This window comes from Monodon monoceros, unplaced genomic scaffold (genome assembly GCF_005190385.1).
Source record: "Monodon monoceros isolate NGI ecotype Baffin Bay Population unplaced genomic scaffold, NGI_Narwhal_1 Super_Scaffold_22, whole genome shotgun sequence".
In the NCBI taxonomy this organism is placed as follows: Eukaryota; Metazoa; Chordata; class Mammalia; order Artiodactyla; family Monodontidae; genus Monodon; species Monodon monoceros.
The window spans coordinates 41,975,587-41,987,047 of NW_021703779.1; the positions used below are offsets into that span (position 1 = coordinate 41,975,587).

At 43.6% G+C, this 11,461-nt stretch overlaps 1 protein-coding gene across 1 annotated transcript; it reads right to left on the reverse strand.

Annotated features, from left to right (window-relative positions):
• Positions 1–562: 562 nt before the first annotated feature.
• UXT (ubiquitously expressed prefoldin like chaperone) lies at positions 563–7,062 on the reverse strand. The gene is made up of 6 exons (XM_029241502.1): positions 6,712–7,062; positions 5,659–5,740; positions 5,456–5,523; positions 5,080–5,187; positions 874–937; positions 563–658 (listed from the first exon to the last, which is right to left on the reverse strand). The coding sequence occupies exons 1-6, from the start codon at positions 6,807–6,809 to the stop codon at positions 608–610; spliced, it is 471 nt and encodes a 156-aa protein (XP_029097335.1). The 5' UTR covers positions 6,810–7,062; the 3' UTR covers positions 563–607.
• Between the last annotated feature and the right edge of the window lie 4,399 nt (positions 7,063–11,461).

Sequence of the window (11,461 nt, forward strand, 5' to 3'; positions counted from 1 at the left end):
ATGCCTACGGGGGCGGGCCGAGCTGCAGCCAGTAATAAAGCAGTGGAATCAGGCTCTGCATCGATTGGCGGAAGCTGGACTCAACCTAGAATAGGGGCTGGACCAGCCCTAGGCCCATTGCTGGAAGCTGGAACTATTGATAATTAGAAGCTGGGGCAACGCCAAGGTTGGGCCTAGACGGGTGTGGGTGTAATTTAAGGTACCTGAGAAACGATTGGGGTGTGGGAGAAGGGTAAACCCTAGGGCCAGGAGTGAAAGGCTGCCTTGGGGAACAAACCTCCACCCTGAATCGGCCCATTCTCTAAGGTAACTGAGAGTATTGTACAGGAAAAGAAATGGAAGGGTCAGGTGGGGGCCCAGATTGTCAAGGCGATGGTATAGAGGGCAAATCAGAAAGTCAAGTGGCACATTCTGCCAGGGGACAGGCTGAAGACGGGACTTAAGTGGTTTTTAAAGGTTCCACACAGACTGGATCTCTGGGCCTCCTAGTAACTTTGTGCTTTAGAAACAGGGCACTTTCGCAAACAGCAAGGGTTAAGGGGGGAAAGAAGGGCCATATGACTCAAAGACATTCAAGCTCTTTAATGTCAGGGGAGGTAGGAAGAAGTCAATGGTGAGGCTCCGGGAAATTCTGCAGGCCTTGTAGTTCTCTAAGCCCCTGAAAAAGAGAACAGAAAAGACTGAACAGAGCCTGGGTCCAGGCCCTACCCCAGGCTTGCTCAGAACTCCCTTCCCTCCGAGCCAGCTTGGCTCCAATTTGACTCCAGTTTAGGGGGAAAGATGGTACTTCCCATCTCTGGCTCTCTCTCTTCCTCAGGTCACCGCCCTAAATATTTGGAGATAGTGTCTGGGAATGGGGTGAGTTGCTCTCACCTCTAGCAACATGTGGATATGGGCCTTGATATTCATGGAGTCCTTGGTGAGGCTGTCGCTGAGCCTGGAGAAAAGAAACAAGAAAGGGCAAAGTGGGCCCCACTTATGATCATGAGGATGATGCTTCCTCATCATTTCAGGAACTACCTACATCCTGGATGACTTCCACACGGCAGGTGGTAGGACATCCGATTACCTGACCTGCTCCTATGCAGAGATGCCTGGTTGCCATCTGGACGGCACAGATTCAGAGACATTTATTGAACGTCTACTCTCTGCCGGGTCGTTTTAGGTACTGGGGAGATAGCAGCAAACACAACAAACAAAAATCTCAGCATCATGAAGCTCAAATTCTCATTAAGAAGGACAGTGATGGAATAAAACACGGGGTATGTCAGATGGTTGTAAGTACAATAAAAAAATTAAATGATAAGAGAGGATAAGGAGTGCAGGCATGGGGGCTGTAATTCTAATTAGAGTGCTTAGGGATGGCTTTACTGAGAAGCATTTGAGTAAAGACTTAAAATGAAGAGGCGAATCACGTGAATACACAGAGGATGAGTGTTCCAGACACAAGGGGCAGCAAATGCAGAGGCTCTGAGGTGGGAGTGTACCTGGCATGTCTGAGGCACAGCAAAGAGGCCAGCATGGGTGGAGAAAAATAAGCGAAGGTGGGGTGTAGGAGGTAAGGTCACAGAGGGAAGTGGGGGAGACAGATCATGTAAAAGCTGCCAGGCCATGGTAAGGACTCTGGCTTTTACTCTAAGTGAGACGGGAGCCAGGGGATGATTGTGATCAGAGAAGGGATGTGAAACAACTAGGGTTTAAGAGGATCCATCTGGCTGCTGTGCGGAGAACTGACTAGGGATAAGGACTAGTGTGGAAGCTAGTGTGGAAGAGGAAGGCCAGTGAGGAGGCTATTGAAATAGTCCAGATGAGAGATGCAGACTCACACCACAGCGGCAGCAGTTGAGGTGATGAGAAATGATTGGATTTGGGATATATTTTGAAGGTAGAGTCAACAGGATTTACCAAAGGAGGATGCTGGGTACGAGAGAGGACTTAAGAAAGACACCAAGGCCTAAGCAACTGGGAAGCTGGAGCTGCCTGAAACCACTCTGGCTCTGGACTGTTGAGTTATGTGAACTAGTCAATTCCTTATATCTATGCCAACTGGGACCAGTCTCACCCAAAAGAATCCTAATTGATATAAAGGATCAAGGAAGGCCTTTCTGAAGAATGAGTAGGAGTTAAACAGTAAGACGGTCTTTTCCACAAAAAGTCCAAGAGGCAGGAAAGAGCTTTTTGAGGAGCTGTCAGGAGACCAGTGTTAGAAATTAAGCGAATGGTGGAAGGAAAGAGGCACAGGATAAGATCCAAGAGGTAGGAAGGGGCTAGATCATGCAGGGTCTTGATATCATGATAGGAATGTGGATTTTATTGGCTGAGCTATCTGTCAGTGTAGGAGTGTTTTAAGGAAACAAAATACTGTTAAGAAAAGTAGAAGGCAACAACATAGGATGTCAAATTGGGAAAAAATAGTATGAACCCATTTATATATCACTATCTCCCAAATTTATATTTTCAATGCAGCCCTCTCTCCCGAGTTGAGGAGTTTTAACTACATCTTCAGAAAATCTACTTCAGTGTTTAACGAGCACCTCACACTTAACAGGTCCTAGACTGAACTCCTGATCTTCCCCTCCAAATCTGCTCCTCCCTTATCTTCTCCATCTCATAAAATGGCAATTCCATCCTCCTAGTTGCTCAGCCAAAAACCTAGACTCCTCTCTTTTTCTCACACCCCACATCCAATCAAGCATTCTATTTAAAATTGCAACTGCTCCCTCGGAGGCAATGTTTCTCACCTCCAATCCTTGTTTTTCTCTGCAACATTGTCAACCTGTGACATACTACATCCTTTACTTATTTGTTTACTGTCTGTCTTCCCTGACTAGAATGTAAGCTGCCTAAGGGCAGAGATTTGGTCTGCCTTGTTTCCCACTGTATCCTCAGGAACAAAAACAGTATGTGGCACATAGTAGGCACTCAATGTACAAGCTTAGTCTGTGAAAGGTTTCAACGCTTAAAATAAAAAAGGAGGAGAAAAGTATAAAGTTCACCAAATGCTAGTTGTAACACAAAAGGGATATGTTTAATTTATTGCTACTGATTAGTATATAAGGCAGTGTTAATAGTCATATGGTTATTCTGTTTCTTCTATAATCATGTCTGCTTATGGGTATGGATGTGTACTCCTTTCTCTGTAATCAGAAAGAATGTACACAGAGACCTGATCCTCCCACTCCTCAAAGAAACAGACTAAGAACAGGAAGGACTGATAGGCCATTTCGGTTACATAAAATAACCTGAAAGAAAGTTACTTTAAAATGTGTCCAGAATAACCAAGTATTTTAAAGAAGAGAGCGAGCTACACAGACTCAAATCTTCATCTCCTAGAAAGATTCAATTACTACGGAGTCCTACTAATTATCATAAAGTAGTAAGAGGTTCACATTTCTCATCACACTAATAGACCAGGTCAGTAAATCAGAAAGACCAGACAGGGGGCAGGCAATGACAAATACCTCATTTTGGGGAAAGACATCAAGTTTCATAAAATTAAAACCTATTTGAAAGGCTCAGGAATCCTGTGTCATAACAAGGAAGGCTTTGTCATAAAAAATTGGACTTCGTCTAAATGTCCACCAAGTTCAGAATTGCATTGGCCTATGAAACCAGGTCCCTCGACCAAACTATTCACCAACTGGCCTGATCCGTAAGACTTAGAAATCCCAGTGGGTCTGAGGCTCATTTGGGTCTATGGACACTGAAATCCTGAAAAGGTTTGAAAAGAGAAGAATTACTGAAACCTAAGGGAGGCAACTCTGGAAGAAATGAATGTAGGAATAAAGAGAAATATAACCTAGAAGGAATCTTGGATCGGTGGGGTTCACACTTGTGAGATGTTGTTAATCTAAGTGTATTTGCTCAGCGTCCCTCACTCACTCCTTCTGAGCGAGTGAATGCTCACCATTCTCGGCAGCTCCTCCTAACATGGCAGGCACACTGGTTGCCTTGCCAGGAATGCTCTTCCCCAGAGAGCCCTATGGCTTGTTCACTCAACCAAGTGACTCAAATGTCACTTCCTCTGGGAGGCCTTCCCTAGCCACATTTCAGACCTCCCGTCCACACTCCCAATTCCCGTTCCCTGCACAGAATCTTAAACTCAACTGGAGCCCATCCTTTATCCTCACATTACCTCCCCATCACCACCAACAGAGATCTGCTTCAATCCCCACTTAAATCTACTTCCAGCATATGCTTTTAAATTCATTCAACAGAGTGCCTACTATATACTATGTGTTATTCTAGTGACTTGGGATATAGAGAAAATATCTCCCTTTGCAAAGCTTATATCCTAATGCGAGGAGGCAATGAACATTGTAAAGAAGTAAATTACACAGTAAACATTAGGAGCTCATAAGTGCTAAGGAAAAAAAGAAAAAGTAGAACAAGGGAGGGGAATCAGGAGTGCCAGGGCTTGCAATTTTAAAGTTAGGTTATAGAAAGCCTCATTGAGGAAGTGACATTTAAGCAAGACTTAAATTGAATAAGGAGAAAGGAAGCAATGCAGGTACCTGGGGAAAGAGTGCTGTAGGCAGAGAGAAGAGCCCCTGCAATCACGCTGAGGTGGGATCATTCTGAGGGTGTTTAAAGAAGCCTGTGAAGGTTAGTGTGGTGAGAGCACAGTGGATGAGCAGGAAAATTAGCAGGAGGTGAAGTCAGAGGTAATTTGTTTTATTGTTTCTGATTTATAGGCTGAGACCTCCAGGATCTGGTCAAAACTGTGCTGATGTGTAACAGTTAGTCCTTCTAGAAGGTAAGCCTTCTAGAAGGTAAGCCTTCAAGGAACCCTTCTGTCTTGTTCCCTGCTGCCTCCCTACCACCAAGCACAGAGCCTGGCACACAGCAGATGCCCAATAAATTTTTGTGTGAGTGAACAATAAAAAGACCATTTATCAGTGCTTATTATGTTCTACACCTGGGGCTAAGCTTTGCATCCCCACTTTCCTCAGCCCTAGCTCTGAGGGGGAGGGGAGATGGGTTCCTAAGTATCATCCCAGGCAGCCATGGGGAAAGGGGGAAGAAGGGTGTGGCAAATGGTAGTGCTTTTTAGGCACTATCCTCATGCAATGGACTTACTCTGTGAGGAGACTGCTCTTACGATCAATGAACCTGAGAGCTTCTGCCAGTGTCAGCTCCAGGAAAAAACCATATCCAAGGGCCACATAGATCCGTGAAGTGTCTGGGCTAAGGAAACAGTGGTTAGAGGAAGCGGGGAAGTCCTTATCACTGTTTAGCACACCACACAGTTTGAGATTTTTTTTACTCCCCTCTCCCCCACCTTCCCCAAATTGAAGCTCTGGGTGGGCAGGAATTTTGTCCTGTCTTATTTACTGTCACATCTCCAGCACCTAGCAGTGTCTGGTACATAGCAAATACTCAAAAAAAATTTTTGTTGAATGAAGGAAAGGGGAAGCTGAACCCTGTGGGCTCAGAGGGGTGGGTAGACACTCACACCACTGTGTCAACGAAGAAGTTACAGCCCAAATCCACCTGCATATATAACTCCGAGTGATTAGCTTCCTGTGGGGCCGGGGAAAAAGAGGTAGGGATCAGTGGTCAAGTTTTAGGTTAGGTGACAGGTTTTGGTCTGGGGTATCTCCTCTCTTCCCCCTCCTTTGCCCACAAAAAGATGGTACCTAACCCTGGCATCTTTACCTGGAGTCGCTCAATGACATTTCTCAGTTGAAGGTATTTGGCCAGCTGCTCATATACCTTGTCGCGATGGTCCAGCACCTTTCTAATGGGACAAGAGTAAAATGGTGACCAAGAGGAAACCCTGTCTCTCTTGGAATACCTCATATCATGACCCTCTGAGACTCTCATGTCACCATGTCCTAAAGAGGTGTTTTAGTGCAGAAGTCAAGATTTGAACTCTGGGTCAGACTACTTCGGTTTGAATCCAGGCTTTCCATTTTACTAGCTGTGAGACTTTGGCAAGTGAGTAACCTTTTTGGAACTCAATTTCCCCATCTTTAAAATAGGAATAACGAGTATTACCTCACAGAGTCATTAGAAGGATTAAATGAGTTTACTAAAAAGCATTTAGAATAGTGCCTGCCAAACAAGAAGCTCTATATATGTGTTACCTACTATTTATTAGTATTATTTCACTCTACTCCCAATGCCTCTCTCCAATCAGGATACCCCATTCTCACCCTAGAAAAAAATCCTCCATCCCTTTTAGGATGCTCATAATCCTAGACCTGAAAACTCTACTTCCTCCTCAGATTAATAATGATAGGAATAATAATTTTTCATACTCATTGAGCCTCTAGTATCCAAGTTAAATCCTTTACAAGGACTGAACACGTTGAAAACTCAAAACCACCACATGCGGAAGGTTGCATTAACTTCCCCATTTCACAGATGAGAAAACTGAGGCATAGAAACTCGAGGTGAGGTACAACGTGTTCACACGTAAAACGAAACGGCCAAGTCAGGATTCGAACCTGAAAACTCGCTCGTAACCCTTAACGCCATCTGAACCCGCGCATGCGCGGACACACCCTCCATTAAGACCGCCATGTCTTCCCCCCCCCCCCCCCCACCGTCGCACCCCGGATATCGCCCCTCCTACCCCCTCGAATGGCGCGCGGGGCCGGGTTCCGAACGCCTCACCCACCAATCAGAAGGACACGCCCTGACTTCGAACGCCCCGCTCACCACGTGCACCGCTCCAAGCGCCCCGCCCCCTATTCTGTCACTCACCTCAGGTCCCGCTGCAGCACTTCAGAGATGAAAGCCTCGTAGCGCAGCACTTTCTCCGCGGTGGCCTCCACCGCCCGCCGTTTAGGGGGCGTCGCCATGATGGGCTCCTGAGGAATGAGGAGGGGAAAGACCACGATAACCACTCAGTTTGCTCTCAAGCACAGTACATCTGCACCCTCTCAACGTTAGGAGTGGGGTCATCCGGCTCAAACTGGGGGTTCAGCCTTCTGCCCCTCCCAACTCTGGGACCCGGTCACACAGGAACACCCAAACGCGGCCGTTACGTGAGAGCCGCCGGCAAAAAGAAGGGTTGGTGAGAACCTTAGCTTCCGGTTGGCGCGGGTAAATGACGTACAGCGAGGGTGCTGGCCAACCAAATAACCAGGTGGTGTGGGATGGTCCTGAACGGAAGAAAACGCCTGAGAGAAGAGAAGGGCGGGGCTTTACAAAATCCGATGAGATTAAGGAAGGCTGCAGAGGGTGGGAACCGGGACTGAGCGCGGAGCCTATGAGGACAGTGCGTGGTTGGTGGGGGTGAGGTTTAATGGGATTTGGCGGGTTCCAGAGGAGGCGGGACGCACAGGTGGAAGTAGAGAGAGTAAAGCGTTTAGTATTTAAAAGTAGGAGCTTCACAGGGAGATCAACTCGGTGCTTTGTGACCACCTAGAGGGGTGGGATTGGGGTGGGAGGGAGACGCAAGAGGGAGGAGATATGGGGATATATGTATGCCTATAGCTGATTCACTTTGTTATACAGCAGAAACTAACACACCACTGTAAAGCAATTATACTCCAATAAAGGTGTTGAAAATAAATAAAGAAATACATAAATAAGTCCGAGCTTCAGAAGCAGACGGGCTAGAATCGATCATGGATCTGGTCTGTAAAAAGGAAAGTACATCCTTGTATCGCCCTGGATTTTGATTTTTCACACGGGAGGTTTGGGTTTGACTCCCGATAATGGAAATGACTGTGAGCATTAAAAAAACGTTTTTAAAAGGAGACAGTTTTTCTAAAATGCACCTTTGATGACTCCAGCTCTGTGGCCCGCAATCTAACTGAGGTTCAAGCAGAGATTGACAGTGCACTATGTCTAATCACGTCATTTAATAGGGGCGTCAAATGGAGGGTCGCTGAAGTCCTCTGCCCAAGACAGGTTATCCTGTAGCTGAAATTGTTCCTATGTTTTTATTTAAATGTGTAAGCTTTTTATTACTTTATTTTTAAGCGCTCAAATTACCGAATGGATTTATTTCCCATGTTAAATTTTCAAGTAATAGCATCTAACCCAGTAAGTCCAAGCCTGAGCCTGGAGGAGAACCTGGATGCTGGATCCCCCAAATGATATTCCCACCTTCAGGGCCTAGAGCACCCACCCCTGTCAGGGAAGTCTCCCCAGATAATTTGCGGGTTTCCGTGTCTTTTAAGCAAGCTTTGTTTCAAATACTCAAAACCTGAGCAAGTCAAGCTTTTCTTTGCCCTTAGAACAAGATGATTGCAAAGGAAATATTGTGAGTTAAAAAATTTTTTTGGTAAATCTTCTCATGTTACATATGGTTACAATTACATTTAGTTTGATCAAAACAGACACTAGGTAGTTAGACAAATATTATCGAGTTAATCTATACCATTTTCTTGTGAAAAAAGATGTTACATTTATTATCTTTACTTAACATGGAGAGCACAGAGTTCTGATGAGCTGGAGATGGGTTTGTGCAAGTCTATTAACTTACATTCCCCCCAAAATATTTTTTTTCTTTTTAAAAATGTTTCCAACTTTATTTTTTACATTTCAAACCTACAGAAAAGTGGGCACTGAACACCAATATAGCCTTCACTTAGATTCACCAAATGTTAATATTTGATAGCATTTGCTTTCTCTCGTTTCAGACCACGCAATAACTGTTGACATGGCTGCATAGCATTCTGTCTTTTGGATGGCCTCAGATTTTTGATCCAGTCTTCTGTTCCTCGATGTTTGGATGTGTCCAGTTTTTTTCATTGTTATAATCCAGGATAAGATAAGTCTTTGCTTTCAAAATTTTGTGTGCAACCATGTTTATTTTCTTGTGACAAATTTCTAGGACTGTAATTTATTGATCTAAAGGAGGTCACTGTATTGTAAAGCAAGTGTTAAGTGACAATTGTACATCTACTCCCAATAACAAACTTTCTCATCCAAGTTTTCCATCGAGGTCAGCACACTGTGGCCCCCAGTTTGCTGACCCTTGTTTTCCTACTGCCTGCAAGCTAAGAATACTATTTACAATTTTTAAAGGCTTGAAAAAAAGTTAAAAGAAAAATACTTTGTGACATGTGAAAATTATATGAAATTCAAATTTTAGTGTCCGGTAGTAAAGTTTTAAACATAGCCACACTCATTCATTTACTTTGATGAAAGAAATTTTCACACATTGAGGTATGGGGAAGTCATTCTGGCTTATACATGAGTTAACCTGAATTTTATGCTTACTAAAACAAAACAGCCTGTTTGTGGCTTATCAAACTTACACTGTACATCTGCTTTAATTATTAAAGAAAAGGGCGCATTGACCAGAGGTAAAGAATATCCATGTTAATGATAAAGATTAACTGCCTCCCTTCCTGGGATGGCAATGCTGGTACTCCTTCAATGATAGGACTCCCTTCCCCGGTGCTAAGGCCATACTGACTTGCTCTGCACGTGCTGACCTGTTATTTTTTTTTTAACTTTGAAGGAATATATCCCTGACCTGTTTGATATTCTTTGTTCTGACAAGATATAAAACTCAGCAAGGGGGTACTTTGAAACTACAAAGTTGCAACTAGCAGCTGCTAACAGATATTGTTTTGAAAAGGGCCCCTGGTGTCCTTGAGTATGATACTGTTCAGAGAAAATTCAAGTTCTCAGTGGTGCAGGGATGTGTCTGAGACCAGATCCCCAACAGCTGCCCGACTCCATTTTTTGTATGTCTGAACTGTGATTTCTCCATTATAATTTCAATTTGTCATCACTACAATGGCAGAGTTGAGTAGTTGCCAAAGAGACCATATGGCCTAAAAATTCTAAAGAATTTACTATCTGGCCCGTTACAGAAAAAGTTTGCCAATCCTAGCTCTACACTATCGTGTCAGTCACCAATACATAGGTTGGGACTATAATAAGCACACGGGCCTCCCTGGCTTCAACTTGTGACCTCTTACTGGCTTATGGGTGGACGTTTTCAGGCTTCTGGGAGATATGAGGCTCTTATATCTCTATTTATATTTTCTCTTCCTCCGGTCCAACCTCCTATTCCCTAACCTCCCCCAGCTCTGGCTTAGAGATCTCTGCCTTTGCCTTTACCCAAGAAGAGTAAGAAATAACTGAGGCCCAGGTGAGTTATAGCTCATTTGTTCATTCACTACCTACTTTATTTTCCACTGGATATTTGGAACCTGATAAAAATACATCCCATTAAATTGAAAAGTAAAGGTAAGATCACAGAAAATATAAAGCAAGTAAAAGATTAACATCAAAGAAGATTGGGAAGTAGGTATGAAATTCACATCTGTGCATAGCTGTGAATTTTTCTCTGATCTTCCCACAGCCATAGCAAAAAGGAAATTGGGTTAGTTATGTCAATGAAAATAATCATTAAACAATCTAAATATAATAGGAATAGAAAAGAGTTTTATTTGAGCCAAATTGAGGACTCTAGCCCGGAAGGCAGTCTCTCTCAGATAACTCTGAGGAACTGCTCCGGAGAAGCTTGGTTTTATATCATGTCAGAAGAACATCAAACAAGTCAGGGATACTTCCTTCAGAGTTAAAAAAAAAAGAAACAGATCAGCACGTACAGAATGAGTCAGTACAGCCTTGACACCTCGGAAGGGCGTCTTAAACATTGGAATACAACCATTGGCAACCCAGGAAGGGAGGCAGTTAATCTTTATCTTTAACATGGACATTTTTTACTGCTGGTCAATGCACCCTTTTCTTTAATAATTAAAGCAGATGCACAATGTAAGTTTGATAGGCCACAGGCAGTTTTAGTTAGCATAAAATTCAAGTTAACTTATGTATATGCCAGGATGACTTCCCTATACCTCAATATGTGAAAATTTCTTTTTCTTTTTTAACATCTTTATTGGAGTATAATTGCTTTACAGTGTTGTGTTAGTTTCTGCTGTATAACAAAGTGAATCAGCTATATGTATACATATATCCCCACATCCCCTCCCTCGTGCGTCTCCCTCCCACGCTCCCTATCCCACCCCTCTAGGTGGTCAGAAAGCACCGAGCTGATCTCCCTGTGCTATACAGCTGCTTCCCACTAGCTATCTATTTTACATTTGGTAGTGTATATATGTCAATGCTACTCTTTCACTTTGTCCCAGCTTACCCTTCCCCCTCCCCGTGTCCTCAAGTCCATTCTCTACCTCTGCGTCTTTATTCCTGTCCTGCCCCTAGGTTCAACAGAACCATTTTTTTTTAGATTCCATATATATGTGTTAGCATACGGTATTTGTTTTTCTCTTTCTGACTTAAAACCATAATTCAAAAAGAGACACGTACCATAATGTTCATTGCAGCACTATTAACAATAGCCAGGACATGGAAGCAAACTAAGTGTCCATCAACAGATGAATGGATAAAGAAGATGTGGCACATATATACAATGCAATATTACTCGGCCATAAAAAGAAACAAAATTGAGTTATTTGTAGTGAGGTGGATAGACCTAGAGTCTGTCATACAGAGTGAAGTAAGTCAGAATGTGAAAATTTCT